The 17,985-nt window shown below is 44.5% G+C and overlaps 1 protein-coding gene across 1 annotated transcript in view; it reads left to right on the top strand.

The window, feature by feature from the left end:
* Window positions 1–292: 292 nt before the first annotated feature.
* IQSEC2 (IQ motif and Sec7 domain 2) overlaps window positions 293–17,985 on the top strand; it is a 131,797-nt gene continuing 114,104 nt past the window's right edge. Inside the window, exon 1 of the mRNA XM_006875264.1 lies at window positions 293–996. Within this exon, the coding sequence (XP_006875326.1) occupies window positions 293–996 (704 nt within the window). The remainder of the gene's footprint in view (window positions 997–17,985) is intronic.

Here is a 17,985-nt window from a genome sequence, read left to right as displayed (position 1 = left end):
CACGCGGCCGCGCTGCGCAGTGACTCCGCAGCGGGCGGAGCGCCGTGGGCCGCGTCCTCCCGCTCTGTGGTGGTGGTGGTGGCGGAGGCAGCGGTAGCTTCAGCTCCTGCTCCCTGTGCCGCCGGCCCCAGCGCTGTCTCCCGGGCCCCCTAGGGCCCCCGGGCCCTCAAGCCCGGTGCGCGCCCTCGCGTCCCGTCGGCCCCCTCCCCCGGCTGGGCCCGGGGGAGGGTGGCGCAGTGAGCGAGCGGGGACCGGGCTCTCCTGCCCTTTCCCCTGTCCCTGGGCTGCCAGGATGGAGGCGGGGTCGGGGCCCCCGGGGGGCCCGGGCTCCGAGAGCCCCAACAGGGCGGTGGAGTACCTGCTGGAGCTGAACAACATCATCGAGAGTCAGCAGCAGTTGCTGGAGACCCAGAGACGGCGCATTGAAGAGCTGGAGGGCCAGCTAGACCAGCTCACCCAGGAGAACCGAGACCTGAGGGAAGAGAGCCAACTACACCGTGGGGAACTGCACCGGGACCCCCATGGTGCACGAGATAGCCCTGGCCGAGAGAGCCAGTACCAGAACCTTCGAGAGACCCAGTTTCATCACCGAGAACTGAGGGAGAGCCAGTTCCACCAGGCAGCTCGAGACGTGGGCTATCCGAACCGGGACGGCGCCTACCAGAATCGGGAGGCTGTGTATCGGGACAAGGAGCGGGACGCCTCTTACCCGCTCCAGGACTCTGCCTACCCACCCCGCGAGCGCGATGTGGCTCAGTGCCACCTGCACCACGAGAACCCAGCCCTAAGTCGTGAGCGTGGCGGGCGGGAGGCCGGGTCAGCCCACCCAGGCCGTGAGAAGGAAGCCAGCTATTCAGCGGTGGTGGGCGTGGGGTCACGGCCACCGCGGGAGCGGGGCCAGCTGAGCCGTGGCGCATCCAGGAGCTCTAGCCCCGGGGCCGGTGGAGGCCACAGCACCAGTACCAGCACCAGTCCCGCCACAACCCTCCAGAGAAAGTAAGGAACGTGTGTTTGTGCCTTCCTCTCCTTCCACCCTTCCTCTCTAAATCCCTGTCCAACTTGTCCGCCAGCCAATAAAGTAAGATGCCTGTGCCTGATTCCATTTCCTCCTCTCCCTCTTTCATGCTGCTATCCCAGCCCACCTGGAGAAGCTGGGTCCTCCTCATCCAGCTGACATCCTTTCCGTAGCCACACCAGATTGGGATGCCCAGATGAGTGCAGGTGTCTCCCCTTGTCCAAACCTGTTCAGTGAGGGGCTAGAGCAATCATTGTGCACCCCTCCCCCTTCATCCCCTACCTAGATCCTTGCCAGAGGATGACTTTTCATTTATTTAGCTTGATATTTTTATTGTTGGTGATGGTGTTGTCAACTCAGAGCCCCTAGGGAGAGAAACCTCTCCTCCCCCTCTGGCCCTGTTTGGGTCTCTGTTGTAGGTTTTAAGTGCGGGCCTGATCTCATCTCCTCTGGCAGCCTCAGTTCCATCCTTTCCCAGAGAGGCAGGTGGGGACCAGAATGGCTGCTGGAGGCTGAGATGTCTCTCTAAGGGAAACTGCAGCACATCCTGGCCTGGAGGAGCAAAGATGAGGAAGCAAAGATGGAGATCAGGCCCTTGGCTAGTTCCTCAAAGTCCACCTTCTTGCCACCCTTCAAGAAAATCAGCACCCAGCTAAATAGCTGTAGCAGGAAGAAGAAAAGTCTACAGATCTCCTCTATTGTTGGATCCTTTCCAGTATTTATGTTGGGACTTGCCTGTCTATTTGGTATACCTTGACAATATCTCTTAGGTTGGTGGGACATATGGGGCTAATGCCACTTTTATTCGTGTAGATACCATCATGATCTGGTTGTAATACATGTGTCAGGCTGAGTCAAGGGCATGCTGACTCAAAGGACTTCCCTAAAGTCTCCCTTGTTTTCTGCTGTATTAGGAAGAACATTGAACTGGGAGTTAGGAGACCTGGGTTTGCCTTCCAGCTCTGCTGCAGATTGGCTTTGTGACCTTGACTGAGTCCCTTCCTCTCTCAGCCTATCAGTTCCTCCATATCTTTTTTAAAGGCAAGACATGCTCTTTCAGGGCTCTTCCAGCTTCAATTTGATGATGTTTCTGTGACTAATCCAGCCACACCACAGAGCAAGTCTGAAGTCCTCTAGCGAATGGACAGGCTTCCCCCACCCCCTTCACTGCTCAGCTGGTCCTACCATGTGCCACAACCAGTGGAGTGTCTCTTGGAGGCTGGGCTGGGGGTGGGGAAGCCTTCTGCCTCAGGAAATTTGCTGGGAGACAGCTCTCTGCAACTCCCCCGTGGTGAGGCAGCAGGCTGGGGTGCTGGGTTGAGATGGCTGGGCCCCAGGAGCAGCAGCTGCAGCTTGAGGGCTAGGCTCCATTGCAGCACACCCTTAGCTCAGCGTTGGTGTAGACTGCCACAGAGTAGTTCGGGGGTAAGAAGTATGGACTCTCCTGTCCAGGCAAGCAAGCCAAGAACCCATTCCTGGAGGACTGTGTATATCTTGGGGCACCACCTTGGAGAAAGGATGCAGATAGACTACGGCCCATTCGGAGGGCCATGGTGGGGTAGGGGCAGAGTAGTTTGGATGGGGCATTGTGGTGCTTGAGCCTGACTTTTCTAGAGGGGTCAGGCCTGTGATAGAGGAAGCAGCTTCATTATATGTTGCCTCTAGAGGCTAAAATCAGGAGTAATGGGAAGATTTGGGAATAAATCAGGAAAGACTTTCTAAGCTGGCTGTCTGATGATGCAGTGGGATGCCTCAAGTAGTGGGGACAGGGCTTTTCTAGACATGCCCAGCAGTGGCCAGGTCGGGGTCTGATGGACAAAGCAAAATTCCTGAATCAGGTATAAAGCAGCTTGATGTAATCTGGGTTTTCCCAATTCCAAAATTCCCTTATCTCAGATTTTCCATCCTCTAGACACAGGTCTGGTCTCTGGGCTAGCCGGAAGCCTATTTGCTCCTGAACTCTGTGCTTCTGCCAATCATGCAGGCCTGTCTCTTGGTCCTTCCCTTCTTTTGTGCACCCTCCAGGTTGTTTGTTGGATTTTCTTTCTTTGTGTTTCCAACTGGATTAATAAGGGGGGTTAACTAGTACTTTGAACTTCTCCTAACCACATATTAACCAACGTTTGCACATCCATTATTAGCTCTTTTGGCCGTCACAACAGGTTCTATGCAGTGACCATAATCAACTCCAATTTAGAGATGGGGAAACTGAGGCTCCAAGATGAATAAACCATGCTCAAGGTTAGAGCTTTCTAACTCACAGCAATCTCTTAATTCCAGAACCCAAACAGATGCTGAACTGAAAGAGGCCAGAGGAGCCTTAACTATGTAGAGAATTTTAGCAGGAAGAGATGACTCTGGGATGAGTGGAGATGAGGAAGACAAGTCTGTGTCTCTCTCCTTTCCACTCTGCCTCCTGGTCAGGCATCATGAGGGCCTTGATGCAGTAGACATTGCTGCCACAAGTGTTGCTGCAAACGACTCCCCTGCCAGGCCTGATCTGGGTTTTTAAGGAGCGGGTTGAGAAGGCTGCCACTGGAAGCGAGGGCAGGCAGAGTGGGAGTTTAACAGCAGAGGCTGCAGCATTGGGGGAGGATAGGTAGAGCTGGTACCAGCCTTCCAGGCTCCCTCTGGTGGACGAAGAGGGAAGTGGGACTTGGGCCGAACAGCACTTAACAATAATACCAACAATGATCCTGGGAGCCCATCACCACAGTTCACATTTTACTCTGAGAAGTAAAATGACACACTGGAGGTGATGCTACTAATAAGACGGACTCCCAATCCTGTAAATTTGTTTTATTGCTTTGGATGTTAGTTGTCATGTTGAGCTCCACTCATATTTGCCTATGATTCCCACATCCCCCTGCACTGTCTCTTCTAGACAAGTTTCATTATGCTGGTATCCCTTCTGCTCTGTTCTATGAATGTGGACTTTCTAGCACTGCATAGAGCAAAAGTAGCCTTTACTTCCTTCTCGACACTGGTCGTCTGTATGTGAGAGCTTGGTTGGCTTTTTTGTTTTTATGTAACTCTTAGGCCTGACCAATGCGCAGGTCTTTTTACCTGAAATTGATCAGAGAAGAGCGCTGCTTTTGTTGATCTTGGCCTTGTGTCCACTTGTGGTACTGGTACTCAGAATAATACATTGGACAGCACTTACAACAACAACAAGGGACCACTGCTGGGAGTACGATAGTTCCATAGGATAAACGCTGGACTGCAAACCACAAAATCCGAATTTGAACTCACCAGCTGTTCCACAGTAGAAAGATGAGGCTTTCTCTTCCCACAAAGATTTAAAACCTTGAAACCCCTACAGGGTCACTATGAGTCGGAAGTGACTCCACAGCACTTAACAATAACAGGGGCCACTGCTGAGTTGCTTCATGCCAAAGAAGCAACCACTCTTGTTGCCTGGGCCCAACTCAGGCACTGCTGTAGGCAGCAGGCTGGAGCTGGTTTGGTGGTAGTGCTCCAGATTCTATCCCCACGCCTACTCTGCAAGTTGGCTCACATTTGGGGACAGCAACTAGAGGTACCAGCCTGGTATTCTTGATAACCAGGGCAATGTATGCCCTAACACATGACTATTGGACTGTCTTCCTTATTTCAGTGAGATGCTCTGTCAGGACTTGAGGGTGCTGGGAATGAGGGAGTTAGAGCGAGCACCCAGGAAGAAGCTCCAGGGAAATCTTATCTCCTTTGAGGTCTAAGGTATTTTCCGCAGGGGTTGCACCTTCTTTCTAGGAGGGAAAACCATTTACCTTTCCCCCCAGTATGTTGTGAGCATTATACTTGGTGTGGGAGAAAATGATGATGTTGAGTTTAAAGACAGCTAGAGGAGTCTTGTTTTTCTGCCTAAATCTGGGGCACAAATGGGGCTGTTGACATCCACAAACATTTCTTGGCTGTGTACAAAGAGCAGGAGGGGCCACCAGGCTGAACAAACACCATGATCCTTGCCTTTGCAGAGGCTCCCCGCTGCCCCATTCCCAGCCAGAGAGACTGCTTAGGATCAGAGAAAGGAGGGATTAGGGCAGGGCAGGCCAATAGTTGGGGATGGAGGGTGGGGTTAGAGGGAGACTTTGAAAGAGAGTGGGTAGTATCTTGGTTTCCTATGGAGAGAAAAGTGGAAGAGAGAAGCCAGACTCAGGCTTGCTCTCTGCTCTTTCCTCACCTGTCTCACCCTTGCCTACTGTGGCCTCTTAATTTGCTGGAAGCATAGAAAGGCCTAGAGCATGGAGAAGAGGCCACACGTGTACTGAGTGAATCTCAGCCTTCTGTCTGCCAGGAACCACCCTGTGTGACTTTATGTAATAATAGCTAGCATTTTTTTTTTTTTTTACTGCACATACTGTGTGCCAAGCACTATTTGTTCTAAGTGCTTTCCATGCATTAATTCATTCAGCCTTCACATGAATCCTTTGAGATAGATACTGCGATTAACTCTATTTTGCAGATGAGGAAACTGAGACCCAGAAAGGTTAGATAGCATACCAAAGGCACAATATTTAGTGTAACTTGCCATGTAACAATGCCTTTTATCTCATTATCTCAGGCAGATTGCTACACCTCTCTGATTCTCATTTCCTCATCTAACAACGGGGATACGAGAAAGCAAAGATATCACCATGAGAACTAAGATACGCATAACCCAAGCCACAGTATTTCAGTCATCTCAATTGCATGTGAAAGCTGTACAATGAATAGGAAAAATGAAAAAAGAATTGATTATTTGAATTATAGTATTGGTGAAGAATACTGAATATACCTACTTGTTGCTGTTGTTAGGTGCCATCCAGTTGGTACTGACTCATAGCGACCCTATGCACAACAGAACTAAACACCGCCTGGTCCTGGGCCAACCTCACTACTGTTGCCACGCTTGAGTCCATTGATGCTGCCACTCTGCCAATCCATCTCACTGGGGGTCTTCCTTTTTTTCTCTAACCCTCCACCCTACCAAACATGATACCCTTCTCCAGTGACTGGTCCCTCCTGATAATATGTCCGAAGTATGAGAGACGAAGTTTGGCCACTCCAAGGAGCACTGTGGCTGCACTTCTTGCAACACTGATCTGTTGGTTCTTTTGGTAGCCCATGGCACTTGTAATATTCTCCTCCAACACCATAACTCAAAAGCATCAATTCTTCTATAGTCTTCCTTATTCACTGTCCAGCTTTCGAATGCATATGAGGTTATTGAAACTACCATGGCTTGGGTCAGGCGCACCTTAGTCCTCAAGCTGACATCTTTGTTCTTCAACACTTTAAAAAGGTCTTGTGCAGCAGATTTGCCTAATGCAATATGTCCTTTGATTTCTTGACTGCTGAATGTTGATAGCTGATCCAAGAAGAATGAAGTCCTTGACAACTTCAATCTTTTCTCCATTGATTAGATATGTTGTTTATTGGTCCAGTGGTGAGGATTTTTGTTTTCTTGACATTGAGATGTAATCCATACCGAAGGCTGTGCTCATTGATCTTCATCAGTAAGTATTTTAAGTCCTCTTCACTTTCATATGCATATCGCAGGTTGTTAATGAGTCTTCCTCTAATCCTGATGCCACGTTTTTCTTCATATAACACAGCTTCTCGGATTATTTGCTCAACATACAGGTTGAATTAGTATGGTGAAAGAATACTACCCTGTCGCACACCTTTCTTAATTTTAAACCATTCAGTGTTCCCATGTTCTGTTCGAACAACTGCCTGTTGGTCCATGTGCAGATTCCTTATGAGCACAGTTAAGTGTTCAGGAATACTCATACTTCGCAATGTTGTCCATAGCTTGTCATGATCCACACAAGTGAAAGCCTTGGCATAGTCAATAAAGCACAGGTAAACATCTTTCTGGTATTCTCTGCTTTCAGCCAAGATCCATTGGACATCAGCAATGATATCCCTCATTCCACATGCTCTTCTGAATCTGGCTTGAATCTCTGGAAATTCTCTGTCAATGTATTACCTTTAGTAAAACTTTACCCAATAAAAACCACCATAGCACCCACCTGCCAGGGGGTTGTTCTTGTGCTTGTTAGGTATTATTAAGTCAGTTCCAGCTCATAGTAGCTCTATGTACAACCAAATGAAACACTGCCCGGTCCTATGCCATCCTCACAATCATTGCTATGTTTGAGCTTCTTCTTGCAGCCACTTTGTCAGTTCATCTCATTGAAGGTCTTTCACTTTTTCTTTGACTCTTTAGCTTACCAGGCATGATGTCTTTCCCCAGGGACTGTTCCCTCCTGATAACATATCCAAAGTATGTGAGACAAAGTCTTGCCATTCTCATTTGTAAGGAGCATTCTGGCTGTCCTTTTCCCAAGACAGATGTGTTCATTTTTCTGGAATTGCATGTTACATTCAGTATTCTTCACCAACACCATAATTCAAATAATCAATTTTTGTTTCATCTTCTGTATTCATTGTATAGCTTTCACATGCATTTGAGGTGATGAAATACTATGGCTTGGGTCACAACCTATCTTAGTTCTCAAGGTGACATGTTTGCTTTCTCGTATTCCCCATTTTCAGATGAGAATGAGATCAGAGAAGTGTAGCAACCTGCCTGAGGTTACACAACTGGGATGAGGCCTCAGAACTTTCTGGCTCCAAAGTCTATGGTACACCATTGTCTCCTGCAGACAAGATTTAAAGACTTAATGTGTGGCTCCGGGAGTGCAGTGGCTCTGTATGATAAGCCCTGGACTGCGAACCACAAGGTCAGCGGTTCAAGCCCACCAGTTGCTCTTCAGAAGAAACATGAGGCCTTCTTCACCCACAAGGATTTACAGCCTCGGAAGCCCTATACAGGGTCGTTATGAGTTGGAACCAACTTGGTGCCACTAACAACAGTTACAGGTGTGGCTCCAGTCTTGTCCCAACACAGCTTCCAGGACCACTGCTTTAGCCAGGCATTACCTCATGGTTACCTCCTGGATTATTGCCAAAGTCTCATAGATTGCCCCTCCTGCTCTTACTCCATCAAGCCTCAGATGAGGGGCAGCCAGGTCAACCTTTCTGCAGTATGACTCCAATGGTTTCATTCTCTCTTTGGAATGATAGGATAATATACTCCTCCACTATTGTGCATGGGCCTCTTATGATCTACCCCAATATATCTTGCTCATCTCATCTTATAATCCCCTTGACACAGGCCATATTCCAGCCAGACTGAACTATGTTCCCACATTGTTACCTCCCCAGACCCCCCATGGTAGCCCCCTAGGTCTTTGTTCATGCTCTTTCCTTCTCCTGGGTTGCTATATCCAGTTCTCAGGCATAGCTCAGCTGCCATCTCGGCCGTGTTTCCTCCCTGGTCCCTAGGATGCTCAATCTATCCCTGAACCTTGAAATCAGCACTTTGCCCCTTTTTATACCTTTATGGTTCTTTGTTTATACTTTGTGTCTACTAGACTGAGAGCCTGTCTCAGATTCATATTTAACTAGCATATATTGAGTACATAGAAATGTCAGACCTTATGCTAGGTACTATGGGCATAAGTGCAGGAGATACAAACTGTGGAAGCACAGTATAGCACATAGTAGCTGTTTAATGCTGAGTAGACAAATGATTGTCAGACTAAGTCCTGGTGTGCTAATGGCCAGGTATACCCAATTTAAAAAATTCTTTCCAGGACTCCTGTACAGAGAGATGGCTCCAATCTAAAATTCTCTTGGCCATTGGCCTACTATCTCTATTCCCCATACTCATCAGTATCCTGGTTTGTAGAAGTAGGGGTATAGTTGGACAAGACTCTGGAGATATTTAGGCCAGTCTCTTTACCTACCATGTTGTGACCATGTCATGCCATAGTCTTTGCCCTCAATCTTGGTCCGCAATCTTCTTCTCCTAAAGAAGCAGAGAGACCTGCAAAGGATTTGTGTGTAGTCTGCTTGGTCTGTGGGAAGTCTCTTATTTATCCATCAAATCTTTAATGAATGGTATATCTTGGAGTCAGAATAAAATGTGTATTACTTAGCAAAATAATGTATTCTCTAGCAAAATAATAAACATTGGTTACAGGGAGAGTGATGAGTAAACACCTTTCTTCTTTTGAGGGGGGGGGGCTCACTTGGACAACATGATTTGACCTAAGTTACTCTAACTTCTTCATGGTATTTGATCTCTCTCTGGGTATCCAAACTTGAAAGCTTTTATATGGGGAAGTCTGTCCCAAGCACTTTGTAGATTAAGCTCTCTTGAACCCTAGTATTTAGAGAAAGTGTGGTGCCATGGAAGGAAGATGTTTTAAGTTTTTTTTTGTTTTGTTTTTTTTTAAGCTAAGTCCTTTAACTTTCAGAGCCTCAATTTTCTCAAGAACTAAATGGGAATAAAACAAAATTTTATGACATGTAAAATTCATGTTGCCCCTTACAAAAATGTATAAGAAACTTTTCCTGGCTGCCTAGCACACCTATCAAAGTCCCGATCTCGATGGAAAATGGGAACGGGTGAGGATGTTAAGGATGGTAAATGATGGCTAATGCTGCCCTGTCCTCTAGAGGTAGAGGCTAGCAAACAAACCAACCCAGAGAAGATCGAAGCATAGCATCCTTTTCAAAACAAAGATGTCATACTCATCAGGATTATTCTTTTAGCATTTCAGATGTAGATTTATTATTACTCTCACTTGATATGTACCAATTCACTAATACCAATGCATTTCTTTGTAGCTATAAGATATTTGCAGGAAAAAGATGAGATTATCTGCTCCCATAAAGATTAAAGCCACAGAAACCCTATAAAGGGTCACTATGAGTCGGAACTGACTCAAGGGCACTTAACAACAACAGCAAATTATGATTTTTATACCTTTTTAAGGGGTGACATGATGGCAAATAAAGGAGTCTTGGTGTGAAGCTGTAGGATAGGCATTGGACTGTTAACCTCAAAGTTGGCAGTTCAAACCCACCAGCCTTACCTCACAAACCCTATTCAAGATCCCTGAGTCAGAACTGACTCCACACTACTTGACAACAACAGCAACATGGTGGCAACTGTAGACTTTGTGATTTCCTACTGTATTCCAGAATGTAGGATAGTGTATTCTAAACAGAAATAATATTTTACTTTAAATAACCACTTTAGAATTATTGTCATTATATCTGTGATGTATCTATTTCTTCCTTCCCTTAAATTTGATTATAAAACTGGGAGACATTTTACATGACTATATATCTGATGTGCTAGCAAATTTCATAAATAACTCATCTTATTTGTGATTGTTTTGAGAATTAAATAAGATGGCACATATGAAGTGCTTAGCACCCTGCATGTGTTTAGTCAGCAATAAGCATTATTGTTCATAATAGACTTGTAAAGGTCTATGCTATGGAAGGGAAGGAGGGAGAGGCCATGTAGGAGCTCACCAGATTTATGAGATCAAGGTCAGTCTAGTGACTATTATATGCCTAGTATGTGCCATACCTTTGTGCTATAGCAGGCAGGGAATTCAGTGATTGCTGTTCTGTAGTTACTGGTTTCAGGGCATCTATAATTGAAATCTCCTTTAGAGGACAGTTCGGTAGCTAGATGGAAGAGCAGCTAGTAAGGAGGCTGGTGCCACAGTCTAGATGAGAAATGATGAGACCTTAGTGTAGACAGTAGGAACAGAGATAATCTATTGGAAGAGAAGGACGATAGCAACCCATTAACAAGTGCTGTGATAAAGGGGAGCACAAATATGCGCTGGAACTCGGGGAAGCATCAGTCATGCATGACATAGAGGATTTTAATAGTAACAGCATAAAAGCCAAGAAACTTTGAGTTGGAGGGACCCTTAAAATCTTCCAGCTCAACCTAGTCATTTTACATGTCAGAAGACCGAGGCCTCTGAGAGAAAGGACTTGTCTAAGGCCACTCAACATGGGAGCAGAGAGCTTTGATTAGCAGTTACTCTGATATTAATACCTTGATATTTAAATGTGTGATTTTATGTCTTGAGACCTTATGAATACATCAGGGAGTATTATCTTGGTGTCCTAGACTTGAGAAAACTGGGACTCAAGGAAGCCGGATAGCATGTTGAAAAGGAAATAATGAGTAGGAGGCATCCCCTAAAGGGTCTTTTGCTTCAGTGGTGGACAGTCCCTCTGCTTTGTTTCAACCTCTCTGAAATAAAATGACATATATGAATTAAATAAGATGGGAAGGTTGTGCTGGATTCAGAGTTGGGAAATGAATGAAGTAAACCCTGATTTCTCTTCTTCATCTTGGCCCAGCCTTCTTTATGCTGTTTTCTGCTTTAGGGGTGGGTCCTTATTTGATGTAACCAAGGTAATGCAGAAGCAGTTTCTGGCCTGGAAGCCAAGCCTGTATGTATCCTCCCTTTCTGTTTTCATGGAAGAAGGCGGGCCTGTGATTCTCATCACAGTGTCCCCATTGTCTTGGAGAGGGCATCTCCTCTGTGGGTGTCCTTGTTGTGAGGCCCCATGGTATGCTACAAAAAGAATGTGCTTTGGAGACTGGCAGACCTGGGTTTGAATCTATGCTCTTCCCCAGCCTATTGGTTGACCTCAGCTAGGACTTTGTACCTTTCTGAGCTTTAGTTTTACTCCTCTTCAAAATGGGATAATGATGCCTATCTCTCAGGATTAACAAAGAAAATTTGAATGGCCCAAGGAAGCAGCAGTCAAGAAATCAAACAACATATTGCATTGGAAAAATCGTCTGCAAAAGACCTCTTTAAGCCTCAAAATATATAAATCAAACTCTAACAGATTTGAAGAAAGAATTGAACAACTACAATAATAGTTGTTGTTAAGTGCTGTCAAGTCAGTTCCGACTCTTAGTGACCCAATGTATAGTTTCTGAGGAGCAGCCGGTGGGTTTGAATTGCTGACCTTCCAATTAGCAGTCCAGTGCTTATCCTACAGTGCCACACCAGGAGCCAATAATAGTAGGAGACCAACTTCAATGAAGGACAAAACAACTAGAACAAAACTCAGTAAAAACACAGAAGAACTAAACAACACAATCCACCAAGTTGAACTCATATACTTATACATAGTACTCAACTCAACAGCAAAATATAAGTTCTTTTCCAGTGCACATGGAACAGTCTCCAGAATAGATCATATATGTTAGGCCACAAAACAAGCCTCAATAAATTTTGAGACATCAAAATACTACAAAGCATCTTTTCAGATCACAATGCTATAAAATCAGAAATAAGAAGGCCAAGGGTAAAAATCAAATAACGTGGAAATTGAATAAAACCCTGCTTAAAAGCTACTGGGTAATAGAACAAATTTTAAGAATCCTTGAATCAAATGAGAACTAAAACACAACATACCAAAACATTTGAGACAAAGCAAAAGCAGTGCTTAGAGGACAGTTTATAGCCATAAATGCATATATCCTAAAAGAAGAAAGAACCAAAATCAACACATTAATGAAACATCTATAACAATCAGAAGAAGAGCAGCAAAGTGAGCCTACAGCCACCAGGAGAAAAGATATAATAATGATTAGAGTAGAAATAAATGATTTAGATAATAGAAAAACAGAAACATCAATAAGACAAGAAGCTTGTTGTCTGAAAGGATTAACAAAATTGACAAGCCCTTGGAAAACCTAACAAAAGGAGAAGATGTAAATAGCACTCATAAGCAATGATATAGGTGATGTCACAACAGAACCAATGCAAATAAAAAGGATAGTAAGAGAATATTGTGAAGAATTATACTCCAACAAATTTGAAAATCGAGAAGAAATGCACAACTTTCTAGAAACTTAGGACCTACCTAAACTAACACTAAATGAAGTAGAAAAGTTGAACAGATCTAAATAGAAAGCTTGAACAGATCTATGAAAAAGAGAAATTGATCAGGTCATTAAAAAACTCCCAGTTAAAAGAAAGAGTCCCATCCCTAATGGCTTTACTTAGATGAATTCTACCAAACAATCAGAGAAGAACTGACACCAATTCTTCTTAAACTATTCCAGAACATAGAAAAGGATGGAAAACTCCTGGATACATTTTATGAAGCAGGCATTGCACTCATACCAAAATCAGGCAGAGACATCACTACAAAATAAAATGATAGACCAATACCCTACATGAACATAAATGCAAAAATTCTCAACACAATCCTAACCAATAGAATTAAACTACATGTCACAAAAATAATACATGGATGACGAAGTGGAATTCATACCAGGTTATGCAAGGATGGTTCAATATTAGAAAAACAATCAGTGTAATCCACCACATATATGAAACAAAGGAAAAGAACCACATGATCATATCAGTTAGTGCAGAAAAGGCATTTGACAAATCCAACATACATTCCTGATGAAAACACTCAATAAAATAGGAATAGAAGGGAAATTCCTCAGCATAATTAGGGCACATAAACAAATTCAACAGCCAACCTTACTCTCAATAGAGATAAACTCAAAGCATTCCCTTTGCAAACAAAAGGATACTTTTTATCACCACTCCTATTCAATATTGTATTGGTAGTCTTAGCCAGAGCTGTAAGGCAAGAAAGGAAAATTAAAGGTATCCAAATAGGCAAAGAAAAAGTAAAACTCTATTTGTAGATGATATAATCATTGTTGTTGTTAGGTGCCTTCTAATCGTTTCCAACCTATAGTGACCCTATGTACAACAGAATAAAACACAGCCTGATCCTGTGCCGTCCTCACAATTGCTGCTATGCTTGAGCCCATTGCTGCTGCCATTGTGCCAGTCCATCTCATTGGGGGTCTCCAACTGTTTTGCTGACCCTCCAATTTACCAAGCATGATGTCCTTCTCTTGATAATATGTCTGAAGTATTAGAGATGAATTCTGGTTTATGTTGGCTTCTTCTGGAGTCCTGATGTGGTACTGTAGGATAAACACTAGACCACAAGGTTGGTTTGAACTACAAGGTTGGTGGTTCAAACTCATCAGCCACTCCTCGGGAACCTTATGCAGGGTTGCTGTGGGTCGGAACTGACTCAACAGCACTTAACAACAAGAACAAAGGAGCATTCAGGTTGTACTACTTCCAACACAGATTTGCTGGTTCTTCTGGAAATCCATGGTACCTTTAAAATTATTCTCCAACACTATAAGTCAAATGCAGCACTTCTTCTATACTCTTCCTTATCCATTGCCCAGCTTTCACAGACATATAAGGCTATTGAAAATACTAGGACTTCAAATGGCAGACTAGGCAGAAAGGCTTTGCAGACCCCCACCAATGAAAACATGGAATACCGGATGAAACAAGTTCAGAGGACGGTCCCAGAACTCTGAACTTCAGATAAAGGGACAAATAAGGGGATCGAGTGCTTAATGGGAGTAAGATTTGGAGCACAAGCAAGAAAGGAAGTGGCTTCTGATTTGTGGTGGCCAGTGAATCCTGTCACAACCATTTTGAATGGGAGTGAGTGGATAGAGGGTCAAGAAAGCACTTCCATTGCAGAGGTCTGATGGATTGACAGAGATAAGGGTTCGCGCATTCCTTTTTTCATTCTTTTCTTTTCCTCTGTCTACCCATCTCCACTCTGGGGACAAGAAGGAATACTTGAATGAGTGGACACCTCCCAGGGAAGGTTCTGCTACACACACAGAAGGATTTGCACAGCGAGGATCGCTGGGCACAGATTCGAAGAAGGGGGAGAAGTCAACAGGAAGAGCTTGTAAGAGGAAAGTCTTCCAAAGCAGGTCTGACCATCCCTGGGCTAGTTCTCACTAGGAGAAAATACCTGAACAGACTTGAGGGGATGAGGGGGTGGGGGTGGGGGGGAGTAGGAGTAAAAGGCCCAAAACAAAAGCTTGAATTGCATTATAAGGCACAACAGGAACATCTTTAAATTTCTCAGGTGTCTTTGAAGGCCATAAAATGGTGCTAAAGTCTTACTCATATTTTGCCACAGATTTGTTTTGTTTTGTTTTCTGTGATCTTGGACTTTCGTGTCTAGTCGGTTTTTTTGGTCCCCCCCTTATATCTTGGAGGGGGGTCTTTCTCATTTGCCTTACCTGTCAAGAGACAGCAATTGCGGCCATACAGCCAAGCTACACTCACACCCTAAAAGATCCCACCATCTGGGCAAGAGCCAATGCCAACTGCTATGCATCAGAGCAGCATCTATAACCAACACCTCCTAAAAAAAAAAAAAAAAAAAAAAAACTTAATTGAGCTGTAAGAACAGTGAAAAGAAAATCCCCATCTCCTGATCACATCTACCAGGAGACAATTGAAGACATCTTAAGAATACAGCAATATACATTGATCTAATTATTACAAATACAACAACACCACTATGCCTAAAAAGTAACAGAAAATTTTTGCTCATATGCAGAACCAAGACAGAGTAGCTCAAACAAATGAGCAAGAGGAAGAGCTAAAATTTGTATTGGAAGGAGTGCTGGCTTTGGAACAGCCTGATAAGGAATTCAGGAGTATGATGCATTCACATAATCCACAGCAAGGTAGAAGAATATAAGAAGTCAGTAAAGTGCTACAGGAACAAGCAAATAAATTAGATATAGCATTAAGGACAATACAAAACCAAAAAGAGGTCCACCTGGACTCAAGGAGGGAGAGGGGCTGTGTGCTGATGACTGGGGGGAGGGGGCAGGCTTGTGGGGTGTGCCCTTTAGTTGTTTAAATGGTGGTGTATTCCTGAGTGCTTTGGTGTACGTCCTTTGTCAATTATGGGGCCTTAGGTGGAATCCTGAGCCCCATCCAGAACCTTCTGAGATGGGTCATTCCCACTTGAAAGTACACGCAGAAAATGAGTAGCTAGAGGAACAGAAGATACTTCTTGAAAGAAAGACCAACTAGGAAAGAAAAAAGCAGACTGCTTTGCTGTTACAAGAAAAAACAAAACTGTTAGCCTGGGAACCATCAAGGCAAGAAATGCCAGCCCATCAAGAGAAACCCCCTTCCAAGACTGAAACTCAAAGGGAACACACAAACAGGCTGGTAAGCTTGCTGCTGACTGCCTTGGTTTACTTGTGAATGGAAGCGGGGGAAAGGCAGCAATGAAGACATAGGCTGAGTTTGACCATGTTCCATAGATACTTGTCAACTTTGAAATGAGAGAGAGAAGAGGAGGGGCTGGTTGGTCTGAAGTTTAGGGAGACTTGGGTACTCCTAGGCCATGGACCTAGCCACTGGGAGCTAGAGCTGAGAGTGAAGTGGTCAGCTGATCCAAAGTGTAGTGACATATACAAGAATATCCAAACTTGCAGATAGTACCCATTTAACCTACCTTAGATGACTTGCCGACCAGAACTTGACTACTGTTGTTGTTAGGTGCCATCGAGTTGGCACCTACCCATAGCGACCTTATGCACAGCAGAACAAAACACTGCCCGATCCTGGGCCAACCTCACTACTGTTGCCACGCTTAAGTCCATCAATGCTGCCACTTGCCCTATCCATCTCATTGGGGGTCTTCCTTTTTTTCTCTGACCCCTCCACCTTACCAAAAATGATATACTTCTCCAGTGGTCCCTCCTGACAATATGTCTGAAGTATGAGAGATGAAGTTTGGCCATCTTGGTAACCAAGGAGCATTCTGGCTGAACTTCTTCCAAAACGAATCTATTGGTTCTTTTGGCAGGCAATGGCACTTTCAATATTCTCCTCCAACACTATAACTCAAAAGCATCAATTCTTCTATGGTCTTCCTTATTCACTGTCCAGTTTTCGCATGCATATGAGGTTATTGAAAATACCATGGCTTGAGTCAGGTGCACTTTAGTCCTCAAGCTGACATCTTTGCTCTTCAACACTTTAAAAAGGTCTTGTGATTTCTGCATTCCATTGGGTCACCTCTCTTTGGAATGGGCACAAATATGGATCTCTTCCAATCAGTAGGCCAGATAGTTATCTTCCAAATTTCTTGGCAGAGATGAGTGAGTGCCTCCTGTGCCGCCTCACTTTCTTGAAAGATTTCAACTTATATTCCATCAATTCCTGGTGCCTTGTTCTTTGTCAATTCCTTCAATGCACTTTGGACTTCCTCCTTCAGTATCATTGGCTTTTGATCATATGCTTCCTCTTGAAATGGTTGAACATTAACCATTTCGTTTTGGTACTAGAGGAATATAAAGAAGTTTGATACAGGAAGCAAATGTAAATTGCTGCAATTTGATGAACTTGACCTTTGCTTATAGATGTAGTTGCTCAAAATCCCAACCAAGAGGGAAGGCGTCGTCTTATCAAGGATCAAGCCTAACCACTCAGTACACAGTGTTGATAGGGATCAGCAACTTAGACATTGGCTACCTAAAATGAAGGAGTGGGGGTGGGCTATAAAGGCACGAAGTGGCTGGCTTACAAGTTTTCAAGAGTGTGCTTAGTTTCAGAACAAGGGGGGTAAGGTAGAATCCCCATTGAATAGTTTTCCTCTTCTCTAGATGGGTCTAAGGAGCCCTGGTAGCATAGTGGTTACAAGTCGGGCTACCCTACTGCAAGGTCAGCAGTTTGAAACTACCAGCGGTTCCGTGGGAGAAAGATGAGGCTTTCTGCTCCCATAAAGATTTACAGCCTCAAAAACCTTGTGCAAGGTCACTATGAGTTGGAACCAACTTCATGGTACTTTTAACAACAACAACAATAACAACAAGATGGGTCTGGTTAAAGGGAGGGATGGGGGATCCTAGGATTCTTTTGATTCAATAGTGAGTAATTGTTATCATGACTAATTGCAATGGTCACAACTGTAAAGGTAGAAGACATGAAACAAAAAGTGGGGAGTATTTAATCTTTCATTCCAGGAACAGAGGACTCTAGGACCATCAAGAGGGAAGAGCATGAGTGGAGTGTGGGATCGTAACCAGAGAAGCAGTGACGCCAGAGATGGTAGCAGAGGTGATGGCATAGAAAAATAGAGCAGCTGAGGACCCATGGAATGAGAAAGATTGTGTGCTGGCGAGAAGGAGGCTGGCTTGCAAAATGTGCCCTTTGGTCATTTAAATGAATATATTTTGTGTGTGTGTGTATATATATATA

The sequence above is a fragment of the Chrysochloris asiatica genome, unplaced genomic scaffold, assembly GCF_000296735.1.
Source record: "Chrysochloris asiatica unplaced genomic scaffold, ChrAsi1.0 scaffold00315, whole genome shotgun sequence".
Taxonomy (NCBI): Eukaryota; Metazoa; Chordata; class Mammalia; order Afrosoricida; family Chrysochloridae; genus Chrysochloris; species Chrysochloris asiatica.
The sequence above is the reverse complement of the archived record's forward strand: the minus strand, read 5'-3'. Positions and strand labels throughout refer to the sequence as shown.